This window comes from Pyxicephalus adspersus, chromosome 5 (assembly GCF_032062135.1).
Source record: "Pyxicephalus adspersus chromosome 5, UCB_Pads_2.0, whole genome shotgun sequence".
In the NCBI taxonomy this organism is placed as follows: Eukaryota; Metazoa; Chordata; class Amphibia; order Anura; family Pyxicephalidae; genus Pyxicephalus; species Pyxicephalus adspersus.
The window spans coordinates 41,369,384-41,389,311 of NC_092862.1; the positions used below are offsets into that span (position 1 = coordinate 41,369,384).

The 19,928-nt window shown below is 38.0% G+C and overlaps 1 protein-coding gene across 1 annotated transcript in view; it reads left to right on the plus strand.

Annotated features, from left to right (window-relative positions):
- KLHL14 (kelch like family member 14) overlaps nucleotides 1–19,928 on the plus strand; it is a 56,612-nt gene that overhangs the window by 10,844 nt on the left and 25,840 nt on the right. Inside the window, exon 3 of the mRNA XM_072411271.1 lies at nucleotides 4,481–4,602. Coding sequence (XP_072267372.1) covers nucleotides 4,481–4,602 — 122 coding nt within the window. The remainder of the gene's footprint in view (nucleotides 1–4,480; nucleotides 4,603–19,928) is intronic.

Here is a 19,928-nt window from a genome sequence, read left to right on the forward strand (position 1 = left end):
GCATGGTTTTTAAGTCAACTTAAATGTAATATTTTACCTATACAGATGGCTACTTACACGCCTTGGATATTTCAATAGCAGGATCTCATTGACATAATTGTTAGCTCTGAGAGAGGCATTCTTGCAAAATTCAGTATTAGATTTAAATTTGTAGAGGAGATGGATTTTCACTCATAACACATGCACAATTACGAATGATCGGGGCAAGGTTTTTTAACAGCAGCAGGAGGAATTTTATGAATGTAGCTTCAATCTTATACTAAATCTGATTCATAGGGCATTCACCGGTGGGTAATTAGTTACTGTAAAACACATGCACTGGGATATTTCATCTGCAATAAATATTTGGTGAATGTCACATTCACTGTTTAATAAATATTCTCCATAATTTTAAAATAGATAAAAGAAACTGCCCAATGCTGTATTTATTCCATATTTGGCAGAATTTAAAATATCTTTATTGGGTTGGCTGACCCGCTTAAAGCAACTGATTTTAAAATTAGATACAAAAAAACTTTCTAATGATGAGACCAAATATTTACTGTTCCTGACCTCTCTTTATCGTCATTGTCTTGGAGAGTAAAGCCCCCCAAAGTATCTTCACATCTGACCCGGTTCTGAATATATCAGATACTTGTGTCCCCTGTCCTGTGCTCTGCTTTCACCCTTTAGTCTATGGGTCACTAGTGTTTGCTGTAGCGATGTAGGGGTAATCTCAGATATGTTTTTATTTTTTATACTTTATTGGTACTTTTCTGACATTTATACCCAGTTAGATAATGTCTTTGGATGAGAGAACACAGGTTACCTTGTCTAGAAACCTAAATCCCTTTAGTATATTTTCCATTGAGTTACTTGTAGTATGATGAAAGTTACCACTTCAAAAATTCGGTGCTGTGCTTTATTTAAAGGACCATAGCTCACTTTGCTCTGAAGTGATAAAGCTATCATGTTGAACACAAACACATAGAATTCATATGACTGATGTGAGGTTGGAGGTCTGATTAGACATTCTGAAGATTCAGGAGCAATAACAGAAAACATCTAAAAAGCTCTAAGCTACAAAGCACAGCTACCATGTTAAACTATTTTCCTGATGTATAACACCTATTTCCTTGCTGTGCAAAACAAAATCTGGTATTTCTGTATACAGGGAAAGGAGAAAACTTAGGGTATTACTTGTCTGGACAATAACAATTCTGGAGGCAGAAATGGCATGTCAGTTGTTCAGGTATCTTGTTAGCTGTGTTATTAAAAGAGATCTTTATAGTGGAAGGAAGCAGGCGGTCTGGTGGTAAAATACAAAGGTTGGAGATGTACAGCAATCTTTATATCTTTTTTTCACTTGTTTATAGTTATCTTGGTTTAAAAATATTTTTCATGCTATTGAAGGTATTTTCTTTTCTTTCTTTCTTCAAATTATATATTTATTCATTTTATCAAACCTATGGTATTTTACCAACATCAGGAATGTTTTACTAAATCGGGGAAATAGTATAAAAGAAAAAAGTAGTAAAATGAAAGGGAGAGGAGAAAGAGAACATTCAACCATATTACATTATATTTTATAAACGGGTAAACTGCAGGAGTTGCAGATAAAATCCAGCATAATAGAGAAATTTAAACAACAACACAGGAGGAGAAGTGGACCCTGCCCAACTAAGCTTACAATCTAAGAGGAAGGAAAGCAAAGATTCGCTATTGATCATGGCCAATGTCACAGCCTTATTGCAGCTGTTGAATGAGTAAGGACTATTTTATTATATTGTAAAACTAACTAAATAAATGATTGAATAGGATAATATCTACTGCTGTCCTCCACTGCTGAGTAGTTGGCATTATGACAGCAAGGGTCCAGCTGGGAGCCGCTATCAATCAACAAGGCAGGGATGGCTGGTGGGGGTTCGTCAGAACTGACTACAGACATACAGGCATACCATCATATATTTCCAATATAGCAGCGAAGAGACAGAAAACTAACCATGCTGGCATAGATCCATTTCTTTACGTGGAGGAGTCAGAATGTTTTTTAATTACCTCTGATTTAGCTGTGACCAAACTATTGTTTCTATAGAGTAGTAAAATGACTTACGCTTTTTTTATAAAATGAATCATGTTTTTCATGTGATGAAAATTTAGGAAAGGGTATTTAGTAAGTGAGCATTCATTTATTATTACTGACTTTCCTTTTAATTAGTCAAGAAGTATAACACTACTTCTGCAATGGTGGAACAGGGGCCCAAATGCAGGAGATGATATATTTCTGTGAGCTAACTTCACCTTCAAATCATTTACAAAAACCTTAGATGTGTCTTTCTCATTTGTGCTTCCCTGTTTATTGGAGGCCAGACCCAGGACAGGTATGTAGCCATTGACTCCCATAACCCTTGTCAGTTGGAAACAGCACAGCTAGGAGTAGAGAACTTTTTAATATAAAAAAAAACTTTATCTGAAAGAAAAACTGTCCAGGTTTGTTCTCTTTGGTTAGACCAACCTTTACCAAACAAATTACTTAAACTGTACCCACATATGTGGCAAGTGCTCTGCCCATCATGTACACGCTTACCTCGTTCAGTGCCATAAATTATATCTGTTCTTCATCTGTCCATCTATGCCTGTGGTCAAGTCTGTAAAATCTAGGCATTTGCACAAATTCCAGCTGTACAAGTAACAGTAAAAACAATGTTTTCATCACCTCCCATAAGTATTAGGCAATGATGGGATTCTAGCTTCACCATTAAGGGGTTACATGATCACCAGATTACAGATAAAAAAGAGTAAACCAGTTGACCACAAAAATACAGTATCCGCTTGGACTCTGAACTTCTCAACATGTAGACTGGGTCTCTTGTATGCATTTAAATGTTAAAAGTGTAATTTCAGGTAAAAATTGAAATCAGCTTTTAGAAGATTCAGTGTATTTAAAATTTTAATATACTCTTGTTTCGTTGGAACTATGATAGCAATGTACCTGTTGATCTTGACATTCCCCTCTGAAATCCCCGAGTTCCATTTTGGCAATTCTGTAATATCACCTTCCCTGGAGCATTGTTGGCACCCAAAAGCCACCGCTCCTGATTATGTATTCATAAGCACTAGAATCATCATTTGCTTTGTCAGTCATGCAGTGGACTGAATTTAGAACTAAGCTCTAACTTTGCTCAGTTTAGAAGGCCTTGGACAGCTCTTTCCCTCCATTCGATTGTCAGGTGAAGACTTACCACCCAATTTACATTGCTAGTTATACCAAGGTTTGTGGTCAGGTGACCACAATTATAAAAAGAATATTCTTTAATAATAAACCACCAACTATGCTTGCCATGATTGTCATAACATTAAGCTGTTTGTGGTGCACAACTTTACAACTACTATTTGTTTTTCATTTTGAGTGGGGTAAACTTTAAAGATGGCTGGACATAGGCAAGCATCTTATTTATGTATTGTAATGATCTCAAGAAGTGCCAATTCCCGAGAGTAATGCCAACCACTAGTAGAACATGTATGTTCCAACTTTAGCACAAGCAGTTATTTAAAGCTATAATTGTGAGCAGATTGTGCACTTCAGTATCAGTTTATTACTTTGAGACATCCATTATTACCTGTAAATTAACTCATACCTATTTAGCAATCATTGGAGGTGAAACCTGAATCTTTTGCATTAGGGTTAATTAACTCATGCTTAATTAGAAGGAGTAGAGCATGTTCAATTTTGCAGGATCATCTTACTTAAATGATAGCTTAATCAATGTGAAGAAAATTCATGTTAAAAAGAATGATCCTAATACGAACAAAATCATTTAAAAATACACTTTTTTCTTGCACATGATTGGATGATTAAAGTGAGCAGAGCTTTACTTCATTTACTAGGCTTTGTAAAAATCACCTTGCTAAGTGAATAGCTTAAACTCCTTTAGTAAAACAATTGGTTGAACTTGATTGAATTGATGTAACTGCACAATTTGTAAAATTCTATAGTGTGTGACCTGCACAATTAGTCAGCTAATTAATCTAGTCACATATATATGTACAGAAAGAGAGTGTTGTGAAAACTTTGTCTCCTGTCTCTGCATATAACCTTTCTCATTTTTCAAGGTTCTGTAGGTGTAAAACGACTTATAATAATGATTTGACTAATATGATTTTTGATGTGTAACTTTAATGCCTAACCTTATCACAACTGCAGGGCATTTCATGAGTGCTCAGCTGTAGAGAAAAATGATTTATAGGGATAATAGGAGAAAAAAAAATGCAATCCTGGAAGGAACCTTAAACAAATGGCAGAAGAGGAGCTTATTTTTCTTTTTTTTTAGAAAGTGATGTGCAGTCTTTTATGAGCACTTTTCTGCTCTGCTCTTACCTCCAACTTATTGTGACATGATTATGGGCAGATGCAAGACCCATTAAAACAGATTACAGCTGGGCGCCAGCATGCTTGAGATATGACAAGGTTCATTTTTCTTCTTTCCTGTTTCGGGTGAAGAATTCGATCCAACAAGAAGATGTTGTTATTAGTCGGAGGACTGCCTCCCGGACCAGACAGATTGCCCAGCAACTTGGTTCAATACTATGATGATGAAAAGAAGACATGGAAAATACTTACAAGTAAGTAAAATAGAACTTAGTCAATGTCTTTTGTATGTATGGATCACAATTGTATTGTTGTAAAGAAGACCTCCACCATACACTATTTGTTTTAGCAACATGACCCCGCTGCAGTTTTAGAAAATCAGCAACAATTTCTGCATTAAACACAACATGTTTATTTTATAAATCAGAGCACTGAGCAATGTAATAAAATGCAAAGAGCAGTGTCCATAGTACTCAGTCAGTCAACCTTTATGCTGCTAACTTTAAAATACTGTATAGCTAAAATGTTTTATTTTTTGTGTTTTGAATAAAGTAGGAAAGGATTACACCCCTCATTTGCTGTGATTTTGTTTTTTTTTTTTTTTTTGGGGGGGGGGGGGAGCTTTGCATTCCCCTTTCCTGGAATCACAATATTCTCCATTAGATAATTTCTCCTTACCTACTGTTTAGTACAACTGAAAAATGTTGGCTTACCTATTCATTTCTGTCTCAGCTGTAATATTCACTGGTACAAATAGAGAAAGTGAATTTTCATTATGGGGATACAAACAGCAGCACATGGGTTTCAATTGGAGGTTTTAGTCTTTCTCAATTTCTCTCTCAATATCTAAAATTAGAAAAAATATTGTAGCTTTACATACATTAGTTTTGTAATTATTTCTTCTGCATCATAGAAAAGTAACCAATGTCTAAAAGTCCATGTGCCACGAAAGCATGAGCATGGCTTTCTAACAGTATAATTAAACACATTCAGATCTCTAGTCCCTGTTTTTCTTGGCAATGGATCTGCATCTTTACAACAAATTATCTTTTGTGACCCTGATTTATATATGTATAAACCCATTAGACAGGGGTGCCCACACTTTTTTGGTTTGCAAGCTACTTTCAAAATGACCAAGTCAAAATGATCTACCAACAATAAAAACTTAGACCTAACTCCTGTGCGTGTTGCCTTTGCGATCTACCGGTGGATGGCGATCCACCTCTTGGGCAGCCCTGCCATTAGAGATTAACTCTAATTGTGGCCATTTGCAAATCTTTCGCAAATAATAAGTCCTATATTTTTTGCATGAATTAGATCAATTGGTCATGTTTTGATCATATTCCATTTTATAATGTATACATCCTTTCAATGGATGACATTGATAGTTCAATTACTTTTGTACATTTGTGTGTGTATTAAAAAAACACAAATTATAAACTTTAAATCCAAACAATAATGTCTAATAGTGTATTCTGTTAAGAATAGATTTGATTTTGAATCATTTCATTTTCATGCTGTTATCCTGACTACACCACTGACAGAGTTAATGTTACTGTAAACCCCACACCTGCATCAAACCTGAAAAGTATTGGGGTCTCTCCATTAAAAGTAAGCTATTGTGGAAGTTGCCAATGCTGACTTGTTTTTTTCAAGGTACTTACGCAAGCTGATATACTTGTTTTTATGCTCTAAATGGGGAGTTCCTGGCCCCAAACAGTCTCAAAGCATCTTTACATTTAAATCAGCAGTGACAAGTCCATTATTTTTATCCTGACTGTAATGTTCTAAGGCCAATTGTGTTTATGTTCTGTAGTTTCTGGTTTAAGGTCCTACATTTCTAGGTACCTTTTTGGGTTCTACCAAATTGTTTTATAATATTAATAAATTGGTGAAAAGTAGTGGTTTGATATTGCAACCAGGTTACCATTCAACATCCAAAAATAGCTTTGGGTGCATTGAACCAAATTTAATTTTTTAATTTATTAACAATCTAATCAAGAAATTTGGTGTTTCTTTGTAAATGTTTAATTAACAGAAATGCTACCATAAAATTTGAAGTGAGGTGATTAAAAAGCGTCTGTTTTAGAAAAAGAGGTATAAAAAAAAAGATAACCTAAATCTAAAAAACTGTCTCACCACAACATAGAGGGTTTTAAGGCTACCACAAAAGAATATTAGAATCATATAAATAAACAATAAAATTTGTGTTCTTCACTTGAAAGGGTTCTTTAAAGGGTTGAATTTAAATTTTGAAGCTTGGCATGACTCACAATACCCATGGATCACCAAACTGTTTTGCTGAATGAGGACACTGCCCATGTAAAACTCCCTGTAGTCTCCCATCTATTTTGAATGATAGGTAAAAAAAGAACATCAGAAAAAAACATTTATATACTGTTTTCATGCGTTTAGTATATTATCAGGGGTTAATGATGGTGTTATAATGAGTCATTAATAAAGACCTGGCTATTTGATTAATGGAAATGAGGCAGCTGTCACACTGTTGGCTGAATCCTGTACACAAAGCATGAGGGTATGGTGAAAAAGAGGAACAAGAAGACAGGAAAGCTTTTTTAGGTGACAACGTGGATAAACACTTTGAAATTCAATTTTGCATAGGAACATACAGGGTATTATGAATTGAATATAAGCATGGTCCATCAAATGATGGCTTTTGAAATATGGGACACGAGAATCAAAACATTTTTTTTGCATGTGTGCATGACTGTTTTGATCTCAGGTATGCGTTTGACATTGATGCTTATACTGACAGCAATGAATATAACTTTATAACCATATCCATACCTTATGGCCAGGGAGGACTGGGTTAGAGGGGCATTTTCTCCCTAAGATAAGTATTCTTTCCTCCTTTGACTGACTATAAATCAGGACCTGTAGTCAGTGATAGCAGGACAGTATATTGCTATCTCCTTGTTTAGACATCTGATAGTACTGGCTTCCCTTGTGGCTCTCAGAAGTTATATGTGGAGGGCGGCATACAAAGTCATTGCTGGAATAATACAAACCTGTGAAAAGCATTGTTCTCCTTTGTTTAAAGTATGTTTCAATAAACCGTATTTGTTAACTTAACACTCACAGTTCACCATTGCCACCAATCTCTGTGGCACTTTGTGTGGTGCATAGTGTCCATACCACAGAAACATGTCTGCCATAAGAGTGCCATTTAGTTGTGCTTGCCTTCCAGGCCAGTCCCATGCTTACTGCACCTTAAAATGTAAGCCTAACACTTTTAACTTTTTGTCAAACCTCAATACCTATAGCTGGTATGATCCTATGAACCTTGCCCCACACAACTTTTTCATCAAACTGCCTTTGTGCTTGATGTAGAATTATGGACAATTCCCTAAAAAATAAATGGGTGACGCTCCTCACAAAATTTGATGCCTAAGTACAAATCACTAAGCAATTGGTCCCAATATTATAATGAAATGTTGTGCTAAATGCAACTGATCCACATAGTGGTGGTATAGATAAAATGACAGAAACAAATGTGATATGTGAACTAATGAGATTCCCTCCTCCTTTTATAGCAAGCAATTATAAATGTGAAGCTAAAGGTTGTGTTAGACAATGTAATATAACAACATTTCAGATCTCTACTCTGTTTGGCCATGGTCTGCTGAATAATGAGCAGCCAATGTCCCCTAACTGCACACATGTATGGAGGAAAACCACATACTTTAAGAGGCTTTAAAATTAGGTGTTATTGGGACCTGGGGGATAGTGGACATTCTGACCACACACTTCTAGCTATGAGCTATGACTATGTACCATGCTTTATTTTCCTTTCACGTTCCCAGGAGCTAAAACTTCACTAACAAGTGTTCATTTTGTCTTATGTCATGTCTGAAACACCCAAAATCCGAGCAATCGCTGACCTGGAAACCAGCAGAGGTGAAGTTGTATTTCGTCTGCTTCTCAACCGAAATAATGCTGGCTTCTTCATACATCTCTTTGCATGTCTTTGGTGTGATTTGGTGAATGATCTCCATGGTGTCATTCAATTTAGTTGATAAAGCAACAGATGGAAAATGGCATATATCTCAAAATATACAGACTTGCACTAGTAACTAGCGAATTCAAAAGTGGATCCATAATAAAAATATATACGAGTCTCTATTAATCTTTGTAAACTTCAATTAAAGTACAGCAGGCAAAAAATACCATCCCACATTGTCAATTTCACTTGGAGACCACACTTTCAAAATCACTCACCAAATATGGTTCAAAATGAAAAAACAATCAATGAACTGTAAAAGACTTATCAATAATGGTAAGCAATGTTGGAGTCAACCCAATAGAAGCAGGGATGCAGCCAAAAATTTCCAAATAGTTTCCAAAGTTGATCCACAGACCAATATACAGTTGACGGGGAAAAGATGGAAAGCAAATTCTATAAATCCAGCCATTGTTGAAACCCAAAAGTTCCTCAAAACAAACAACAAATTCAGTAACAGTGTGGAGTAGAAATCCTAAAAACTGTAAAAATGATGATCCACTTAGGTTTCACAGACTCAAACATAAAATGCCAATTAAAGGTATAATACATAATCAGTCAATCATAATTAGGTTCCTTGAGTTTTTGTTTTGCTAAAAAAGCAATTGAAAGTCATTCTGATGGGGTAGTGCAACTTTATTAATCTAGTTACTGTGGTAGAAAGATGCTGCCAGCTAGAAAATCTTCATAAAAGATGGTACCACCGGCTGTAGAATAGGGTAAGCCCAGTGGTACATTTGCCATTATATTCAAGTTTACTTAACAGGAATTAACAGCACATAACTTATGGCACTTATGACTCATGCAGCCCCTCTCCACCTTGAAAATCATCCAATTTGTATTGCTGCTTTGGACTTGACTATAGTTAACTAATAAGCTGTCTATAGCTTTTTTTTTTTTTAGAACTGTGTTTATTGAACATTTTTCACAATAAAGATACAAAGAAACATACAAAATAACATACAAAGTATAAGGGGATGGGGTAGATCAATAGTACTATGCATTAAGAATCAAAAATAAAAGCGGGGGAACAAACCAGCAAACAATAGGAAACTCTCAATAGTCCAATATGGTTCGATATCGTCTCTTGGATGATGGAATAGGTGAGTAAGTAAATACTCCCCTGATCATCCTGAAATATTTGTGAGATACCATGTGGAATATTTGAACAACTCCAGTATAGAGGTACACTCCGAGGCAGGAAAAGCATAGACCAAAAATTTGTACCATTTTGTCCAGAACCGGGTAATAGCGTCATCACCTTGTATGTTCGCATCCAGCATTTCCGTATGAAATAGGGATTTTAAAGCAGAGACCACTTGTTCCATGCCAGGAGGCTGTGCCTGTATCCAATTTTGCATGATTGTGCGTCTGGCTGCTAAAAGGCAAATATTTGTCCAAATACGCATAGAGTGAGGCATAACATCCACCTCCACACCTTCCCAAGAACCAAACAGCAATAAAACAGGATTGAGTGGTATGATATCCCCTGTTACAGAGTGCACCAATTGGAGAACTTGGGACCAGAACCGAGAGATCTCGGGGCAAAACCACAACCGGTGCGACAGAGGGGCATTCACACAACTACATTTAGGGCACTGGAAGTGCCATGACCGCTCCTGTGATATTGAGGTGGAGGGTCGGAAAACTTTATACGCTCTGTGGAGTATCATAAACTGAGATTCCCTCCAAACTTCATTGACCATACTCTGTCTCACCGTCTGATAACCCTGTATTATGCAGTTTACCAGGTCGGGATCCCGAAAATCTCTCTGCCACAACCTCACATTCGAGGAGGATAATGGCTTGGTAAAGAGAGGTCGGAGGTTAGCATAAATATTAGTTATATTTGGTGGAGATAGTTTCAAAAGCTTATCAAAATTATTTAGTCTAAACGTCTCGGCCAAGTTAGTGGCCAGGGTTTGTAGAAAAGACATAGCTTGGCCATAGTACAGCGGGTGGAGGGCCCAATTAGGAATGCTATACTTCTCCCGTATATGAGCCAGAGAGAGCTTTGTTGCGTTCTCTAAATTAAAGAGACCCCCAAAATCCCACAGTCCCTTCTGCTTCCAATTTCTAAACGCTGCCTGTTCCTGAGCCTGGGGGAACATGGGATTACCGCATATTGGTAAATACCGCGATATGCGTATAGGCAATTTAAACCGTTGCCTGAGTACTTTCCAAGTGACTACGGTATCTCTAATAAGAATGTTGTGCCGTAAAAAAATAGGTAGGGAAGAAAAGGTGCAGTGCAATAGTGCACAGGGGTTCCAGGGATGAGACATTGCACTCTCCAATTGCAGATTAGAGTAATATGTCGTATTGCTCAGCCAATCAATAACATGCCTAGCCAACGCCGCCAAATTGTAGGCCCTAATATTCGGGAAGCCCACTCCTCCTTCTGTTTTAGGCAGATACAACTTTGCCAGGGAGATTCTCGGGTGCTTCCCAGACCATAAGAATGTCACAAAAGCCTTATTAAGAGTATTAATATCAGCATGGGTTAATAACAAAGGCAGAGTTTGCATTGGATAAAGTAGCTTCGAAAATGACATCATCTTAATTAGGTGACAGCGGCCCAAGAATGACAAGGGCAGACGCTCCCACAACTTTAATTCCTTCTGTATTTTTCTAAATAACGGTGGGTAATTTAGGCCATAAAGGGACGAAGGCATACGGCCTATGCGTAAACCTAGATAAGTGATATAATGGGGTGCCACCTTAAAGGGCACAGTTGTCCTCCAACCATCTGCCAAAATCCCGCTCTGCGTTAAGGACAAAATTTCGCTTTTATCAAAATTTATCTTGAGACCTGCAAAACTCTCAAAAAGCCTGAATGTTATTTGAATATTATTACAATCAGAGCGTGGTTTGGAGGTGAAGAGCAGGATATCATGTGCAAAAAAGGCAGTACGTAGTTCACTAGTATGAACCGGGATTCCATGCAACAGAGGGGCGGAGTCCAAATATCGTACCAATGGTTCTAATGCTAGATTAAACAATAGTGGAGACAATGGACACCCCTGCCTGGTCCCTCTGTAAAGGTCGATTGGGTCCGACAGAAATCCTGGGGTATGGATACGTGCTGTAGGGGAGGCGTACATAGCTTCAAGTAAGTTTAAAAAGGAACCTCTGATTCCCACCTGTCTCAGAACCATGAATAGCCATGGTATGTTAACCGTGTCAAAGGCCTTATGTGCGTCGATGGCAACAATGGCCAGGTCCAAATCAGGTCGTCTCTTAGCGACCTCTAGTGCTACCAGTACTTTTCTAATGTTAGTTACCGCCGCCCTACCCTGTATAAAGCCAACCTGAGAGGGGGAGATCAAAGATGGCATCAACCTGGCCAACCTGTTTGCCATGATCTTTGACAGGATTTTTGCGTCAATATTTATTAAGGAAATCGGACGGTAAGAATCTGGGTCGCACGGGTTTTTATCTTTCTTTAACAGCAATTTGATATAGGCTTCCTGGCCAGAGCGAAAGTATGTACCAAGCTCCCATAGTTTAGAGTAGAGTGCACTGAGGTCATCTGCAATGTCCTCTCGGAGCATTTTAAAAAATTCGGTGGTAAACCCATCCGGGCCTGGAGCCTTTCCATTCTTCAGGGAGGCTATGGCAGCAAGTATCTGTTCAGTAGTAATGGGCGCATTTAGGACCTCGATATCACTTATTGATAGTGTGGGCAGGGAAACGTTAGATAGAAAAGTCTGTCCGGCCCGCAAATCCAATGGCGGGGAGGAATAAAGTTGTTGATAGAATCGAGCTAAATGATGACTCACCTCTTTAGGAGAGGTAACCACGTCTCCTTCCATTGTATTTATTTTGGGGATAAAGGTTGGTTTATAACCCGTGCGTACCAGATTTGCAAGCATTTTCCCAGATTTGTTTCCATATTTATGATAATTTAAGGATTTGTACCTGAATTTTAACTGTTCATACTGGAAAAGCCAGGAATCAAATTTACGTTTAGATGTGTACCATTGTTGCTTAGTCGATTGGGTAGGATTTTTCGTCAGAGCCTCCTGGGCTGATCTAAGTTCCTGTTGTGCCTGTAAAAAATGGGATAGCGTGGCTTTTTTCCTTTTTGCTATGAAAGATATTATCCTGCCTCTCAAATAAGCTTTGCCCGCTTCCCAGAAAAGGATGGGATTATCTCTATGAGCGGCATTGTGCTGTACATATTCAAGCCATGCCACGCATGTTTCCCCCTGGAATTCTGGATCGTTGGCCAGATAGGATGGAAACCGCCAAAGCACATAATCTCCTCTGGGGTAGTGGTCACGAATAACAAGGGAGATTGGGGAGTGGTCTGAAATAACCATAGGATGGATTTCTGGGGACTCCACTTTATACAAGACATCATTAGTACAGAACAAATAGTCTAGGCGAGCTTGAGATATATGCGCTTGGGATACAAAAGTATATTGTTTTTCTAAGGGATGAAATTGTCTCCATACGTCATTCAGAGACATGGCTGAAACAAAGTCTGACAAATGAGAGCGGGACAGAATTCTCTCAGCGCCCTCCATATGACCAGAACATCTATCTTCTGCCACCACCATGACTGAGTTAAAATCCCCTCCCACAATTTTAAAGGGTGTAGGGTCTTGTGCCAACCATTTAGTTAATTCCTGGAAAAAAGCGGGCGGGGGAGAGTTTGGAGCGTATACATTGTAAATGGAGAGCACCTGATCATGGACTTGTATGAGAATTTTAATTATCCTACCATCCGAGTCACTCTGCACTGTTTTGACCTTACCCTGAAAAGATCTGTGAGTTAGTATCAATGCCCCGGCCTTTCGGTCAACGGAGGGGGTGCCATAAACCTCACCAACCCACAATTTCTTCATTCTACTGAAATCATCAGTCCCCAAATGGGTTTCCTGTAACAAGACAATATCAGGGCCAAGTCGCTTTAAATGACGCAGCACAGACATACGCTTGTTAGGGGAACGTAGTCCCTTGACATTCCAGGATATTACACGCATACACTGTTAACATATGGCTTATACATAGACAAAGCATATCTTTCAAACTGGCAAGAAAACATAGGCCTCATAAAGATTACATGCGGAACAATGAACAGGTGATGCCTGTTCAAGTAAATATAAAAAAGCTCGTAGGTGAAGGTGGCTCTTAAACAATAGAGCATCTTGTAGGAGCTGTGACATACCATGCATATGGTCAAAAATAGAGAGTGTTTCCAGGGACAAAAAACACACAAAAAAAACATCAAAAAATATAGAGGTAGCAGTAAAGAAACATAAAACAAAAAACGAACAAATGGAAAGGGTGACTTTCCTTTTTTCCTCGCAGAGCAAGAAAACGTTGACCAAATTAGAAACATGCGTAAACACATTACCATGTCGGCAAGGTTGGGCTCACACCTCAGAGAACGGGCTAGGTAAAAGGCAGTAGTGCAATAAAATGCACGAATAGGGACTACTATTGCAAATGGCAATAATAAATACAAAACAAAAGGAAATTGTTCCTTATGACCCCGCCTGGAGTTGAGACTCGGACCGCATCCTCTCCCGATTTTTCTTAGTCGAGATTCCCGATTTTCTAGGCTGTTTTGGAGAATACACTGGGATGGAAGATTTCGCCACAGAGCGTGGCGGAGATGAGCGATATTCGTCCGATCCAGCTGATTGGGCCGATGCAGAGTCTGATACTAAAGCATGCAGAATTTGTGTAGCTTCATCCGCTGATGTAAAAGAATACTTGCGGCCTTGATCATCTGAGAAGTGAAGGGTTGCCGGATAGGCTAGTGTGAATCGCATTTTATGTTGGTACAGAGTAGAGCACACCTGCTGAAAACTGCGCCGTTTGCGTGCAACTTCAGCTGAGTAATCTGCAAATATCAACACGTGTGCACCTTCCACATGCAGGTCCCGGAGACTGCGATAAGCCTGGAGAATACGGGTTCTGTCAGTGTAATGTGAATAGGCCACTATCACCGGGCGCGGTTTGGCCCTTTCTGAGCGCATAGGGCCTAATCTGTGCGCACGTTCCACTTTACAAGCAGTTGCAAGGTTTAGTAATTGAGGTATTATATTGGAACAAAGATCCATCAGTCTCGCAGGTTTAATACTTTCCGGCAGACCAATAATGCGTAAGTTATTGCGTCTTGACCTGTTTTCCATGTCATCTAACTTATCCTGCAAAGCTTGCACTTTGGCCTCCAGCATAGATGTAGTAACCTTAGAGGAGGTAATATCATCTTCCACTAATGTAATGCGTTGCTCGGTGGCATCTATTCTTTGGGAATGTTCTCTCAAATCATTTCTTAAAGATGCAATACCTTTTTGCACTGCTGTGTCAATTGCCTCCTGTAATGTGGGTTTTAGAATGGCTACCACTGCATCTGCAATCTGATTTGGCTGATCAGTTGCTGGTGAAACATCATAATGTACCTGAGAAGATGTTGTGCTGGAAAAACGTGCAGCTGCTGAAGCGGCGGCCATCTTGGAGGGGGTAGCCTTCTGCCTGTCTTTCTTCCCCATTTGATTATTCACAGCTGCAGCCGAGGAGCGCTCCAGGAACCGTTCCATCCGGGTTCCCAGCGCCGGAGGAACAGGAGGAGGCGGGTGAGTGGGCGTAGTGCCGGTTTTTAATTAGAAAAGCCCGGAGGCGAGCGGGAGCCGCTAGAACATGCCGGTAGCTCGCGGGGCGCCGGAACGGGAAGTCTCTATAGCTTTTAATAAATTTGACCTTTGGCATTTATTTGTATTATTTCGTATTCCCCTTCCAAGATGCGGCTATAAAACAGATCTAGCATAGCAAAACATATAATAGAGAGACAAAAAGGTTGGCAAAATGCAACGTATCAACCTTTTTATATAATAAGGTTTTAGAAAAAGTGGGTAGGGCTAAACCTTGCTACCAAACTGTTATGGGATTATCTACAAAAATATGTATTTTGAGCAATTTAAAAAATTGTTCCCACAAAATGTGTTCTTTTAAAGAATATGTGAATGTCTTATGGAAACCTAATATGCAGTATAGGTCAAGAGATTTCTTTTTCTAAAACCTTGTATCGAGCAGAAAATTCTCATAATATTACATCATTACATCCAGTGACAGCGGTTACTTCCCTCTCGGCCCTGGCTGGCTGCACAAAACAACTAATACGCCACTGTAGGAGTTGTTCTGGATATGGAGTATCAGAAGGAAAATAGATAATATTATTTGTAGAGTCAGGGTGTTTGAAACACATTCCACTACCATTCTTTAATGCCTCTATCTGAGCAAATGCCATATTATTTAAAAATCACACTATATTTTGTATCTCAGTTTTTTTAACAATTAGGAATGATTACCTGCAAAGAAAAAAAAGATAAGCTTTGTCAAATAAAAATGTCAATATTCAGAGAGGTAGATACATGACTATAAAATTAATCCATTTTATGATAACAAGCTGGGTAGCCCTGAGTATTTTTTACAAAGTAACCAATACACATAGATTGTGATATACACTGGAGAATATTGAACCCCGGTGATTGATTTAAAATGTATTGTAATGTGTGATAGTAGCACTAATTCATAACATTTTAGGGTCCCTTTATCATCTAAAGTGATCAATAAAAGTTTGTACAAGTGACACTGTTTATTGACAAATATCACTTATAGTAAGTCCACATGGTGCTTTCGAGTATGACACTTTCAATAAAGGTAATGGAGACCAGATGAGGTATGAACATTAAAGGTTGGTACATACAAGCACATTAGTGGCACAAAACTAATTAAACCCTCAATTTAAATCAGCTAAATATGGAGTGCATCAAAACAAAAGGTCTGCAAGGTTGTTTTCTTGTAGAAGGTAGTGACCTCCTTAACTCCTTAAGTCACACTTAAAGCTCTGCCTTCAATAAACAATTTTGCTGCCCACTGATTGGAGGCATCCGGCTCTGATTTAGCAGCAGGAGGTGAGCAAAAAGGTCCCACCTTGCTGCATGCTAGCAGGGAGAAGAATGTTCTACTCTGTAAGGCATTGAACTTTTTTTTTAATGCAACTGAACTAAATTTAGCTGAGTGTACCTAAATCTTCATTTTGACTTAAGAACATATGGATTGAAAACTTAATTTCATAAAATTGTTTTAGGTTTGCAATATATTTGAAAAAGGAACATGAAAAAATAGATTACATGTTAAATATTTTATTCCATCCATATCCATAAGGATAAATCTCAAGTTGCATCCTATGTTCCATCCTCTACCCAAGGATATTTTTACAATGAACTTCTACTTTACTGATGTAGGAAATACAGTAGGATCACTTTAATCCCACCCCTCCCCCAAGCAGCATGTTCATACTTTTATTTTACTTGTCCGCTACTTTCTTCCCACAGGCCAACAGGGATAAGAAGCCCTGTCTGAGTTCTCAATTTGGTGCTAACACAAGGCAGAGGACTCTCTCTGCAACAGCCCTGGGAATCCTCCTGTTTGCGATCCCCGGGGCACTAGAGATTAATTAACCTAGTGTCCCAGGGATCGCAAACAGGAGGATTCCCAGGGCTGTTGCAGAGAGAGTCCATTGAGAAGATGCCCAGCAGAGGAGAACCTCCTGACATTGTAATAAAAGTATCTCTTACAATGATACATTTGTTACAGATACAAATGATACATACTTATATTACAATGTCAGGAGGTTCTCCTGTGCTTGGCATCTACTCAATGATTGCAGCTGTTGCTGCATTCATTGAGAAGAGTATGTGATCCCCGGGCACTAGAGGTTAATTACCCTCTAGTGCTTGGGAATCGCAGAGGATTTCCAAGACTGCATGATGCAGCCCTGGAAATCCTCCAGTTCGGTGAGAGCTCGACCTTTCGGTGAATCAGAAGGCCGTTCTCGCTTACATTTTCAGTAAGTGTAAAAGGTCCCATTCGCCGCGAGATCGAACTTAACATTCTCGCTCACTCATCCCTAGTGCCCAGCATTCCAAAACATATGATCAAAATATGATCAAAATATACAGACATGTATAAAATGCAATATACAATTAATAAAAAGGAAATGATAGCACCCCTTTAAGTCTGTAATTATGTTAATATATGAGAACATGTATAGATGTAAAATATAGGCTTGATTGACCTAATATAACTTGCATACTTCTCGTAAATCCCCTATTGCTAAGTCAATGATGTATCACTTTCACTTTCATTATATGTCTTTAATCAGAGCATGAATTCACACTAGACGTAGTGATGCTTTATGCTTGATCTCACTTGTTTGTGCTAAAATCTTCTGACATGATTAATTCTTCTGTAATGCCTTTGTCTTGTTGTGGTTAAAATGACAGTGTGAAACGCCATCGATGTGTTCAGTCTTACCATTTGATTGAGCACTTATCTTACCACTATTTACACATGATTTCATTTACTAATGTCTGAATTTTAAAGCACATGGAAATGGCTAAATACTATTAGGAAATCAGACAAACTGAGGTCTGATGATTTTTGTTGTGTCTTTTAACCCATTAGCCACTGCGAGACAATATTTTGGCTGAGCTTTTTTTTTTTTTTTTAAATAGCATTTTTAATTTCCATTATAGATTTGAAAGGTCGTGAAAGGCCTTGAAAGCAATGGATTCACAAAGAGCACAATGGGCCTAATTCAATAAAGACTGGGGAACATAGATTATCATGGGAGAACATGGGTGATCCAGCAAACCTGGGATAATCAATCAGGCACGATGTATTCAAAACAAAAAGTATTATATTTCAGCATACATACATGAAATATATGTATTAATTAAAAATACATTACATTGGTATTGACATACATAAACATGTTTTCAAAACTTTATTAGTCCAATGTTAAGGTAATGAATAACAATATAATGTTATTTAGAAATTTAGGGATCTGCAAAACAGGAGAAGCAAACAAATGCAAAACTATATTAAGGAATTTAGAATAAAAAAAACTTTTTTTATCTAACCCAAGGGTGGGGAAACTTTTTGACTCAGGGGCCACAATGGGTTCTAAAATTTGACAGAGGGGCCGGGCCAGGGATCAGGTGAATGGAGCGCCGAGATGGGTGTCACTGAACTTGACGTCATGATGGCATAACCTTGCCCACTTTCCCTTAACAGGTCCGAGCCTGCGATGGGAGAGTGGACGGGTTGTTCCCCCTACTTCCCCGAGCCGAGGTTTTGTACAGGGTGCATGGTCTGCGGGTAGAAGACAGCGAGCCTCATCACGTGATGGACTCACTCGGAGGTGTACCGACCAGAATGTGTTTAATGGGCCAGATAGAAAAGCTAAATGGCCCATATATGGCCCGGGGACCATAGTTTGCCCATGCCTGATCTAACCTATAGTAAATTAAAATACAAATGATGCCTAGAAATTAAAGAACATCTGAGCATGAACATTTTCACAAGGAAGTAATCAATAGGAACTTTTAGAATTTTCTCATGGCAGAAGTGGCATGTGTGTTATACCTCAGGTCTTTCAGCATTACTGTACTGGTTGCTCTTCTAAACGAATGTTACCATACACATTAGTGTAAAGCCAGCCTAAACCAAAGGGACTTTTTTTTTTTACCCTCAATCATATTTGAAGAATACATATTAAAAAATCCAATTCATTTTTTGTATTTAAATATGTGAACGTAAATGAGTTTTAACCTAATGTCAGGTAAATTGAATTTATTTTGTGTGTGAACATGCCAGCAATTGTTAGATTAGATATATACAACTTCCCTGAATGTGGTCAAGCTACAAAAATATAATGATTGAACAGTTACAATAATCTTTTCTGTATCAGAAATATATAAATGCTGTAGATTATAACATAAGATACATAACTGCCCAATGAAAATGAGATATTAGGTACATTACGTACAACAGATAAGGGGATGGAGAAATGTCAGCTTTGTTTGTAGCATCTAATATTGTGATGTTTTTATATTCTAGCCAATAGCAGACGGTTGTTAGTTTGAGTTCAGAAAGATTAGATGCTCAGACAATTTCCTTCCTATGATTGTGTTTATATGATGATCACTGGTTTATCAGGGTCAGTCTGATGCTTCAAACATTATCAAGCAAAATCCCCAAGTTTGTACCCAGGAAAATGAAACAACATAAAACTGTTATTACATGCAAAAAAATTTCAAGGAATATGAAAAGATATGATTTTTGCTTGCACGTGATCAGATGGCTGAAGTCAGCAAAGCTTCATGTCATTTACTAAACTAAATATTCTATCTATTGCTGGTTGAACACCCTATATATATATCTTGTACAGATAACTCAAGACAACACACGCAATAAAAAATAACTAAAAATAAGCAAGTCTAGAAGAACACTATAAATTAAGCATCATGTAGTAAGGAATGTAACATGTAACCATTACAAGTTTTTTGGTAATATGTAATCTTTCTTTTCAAGATTGTAGAAGCAAGAACATCTGCTGTATCCTGTCTCCCAATAGCAAGTATTTAAATACCATACAAAAGGTTTAGTAAATATAGGAGAAACTAGAAAAATAAATGAGTAATAGAAAAATAAAAATGTTTAGCAAATATGTAAAAATGAAAACATATTTGTAAC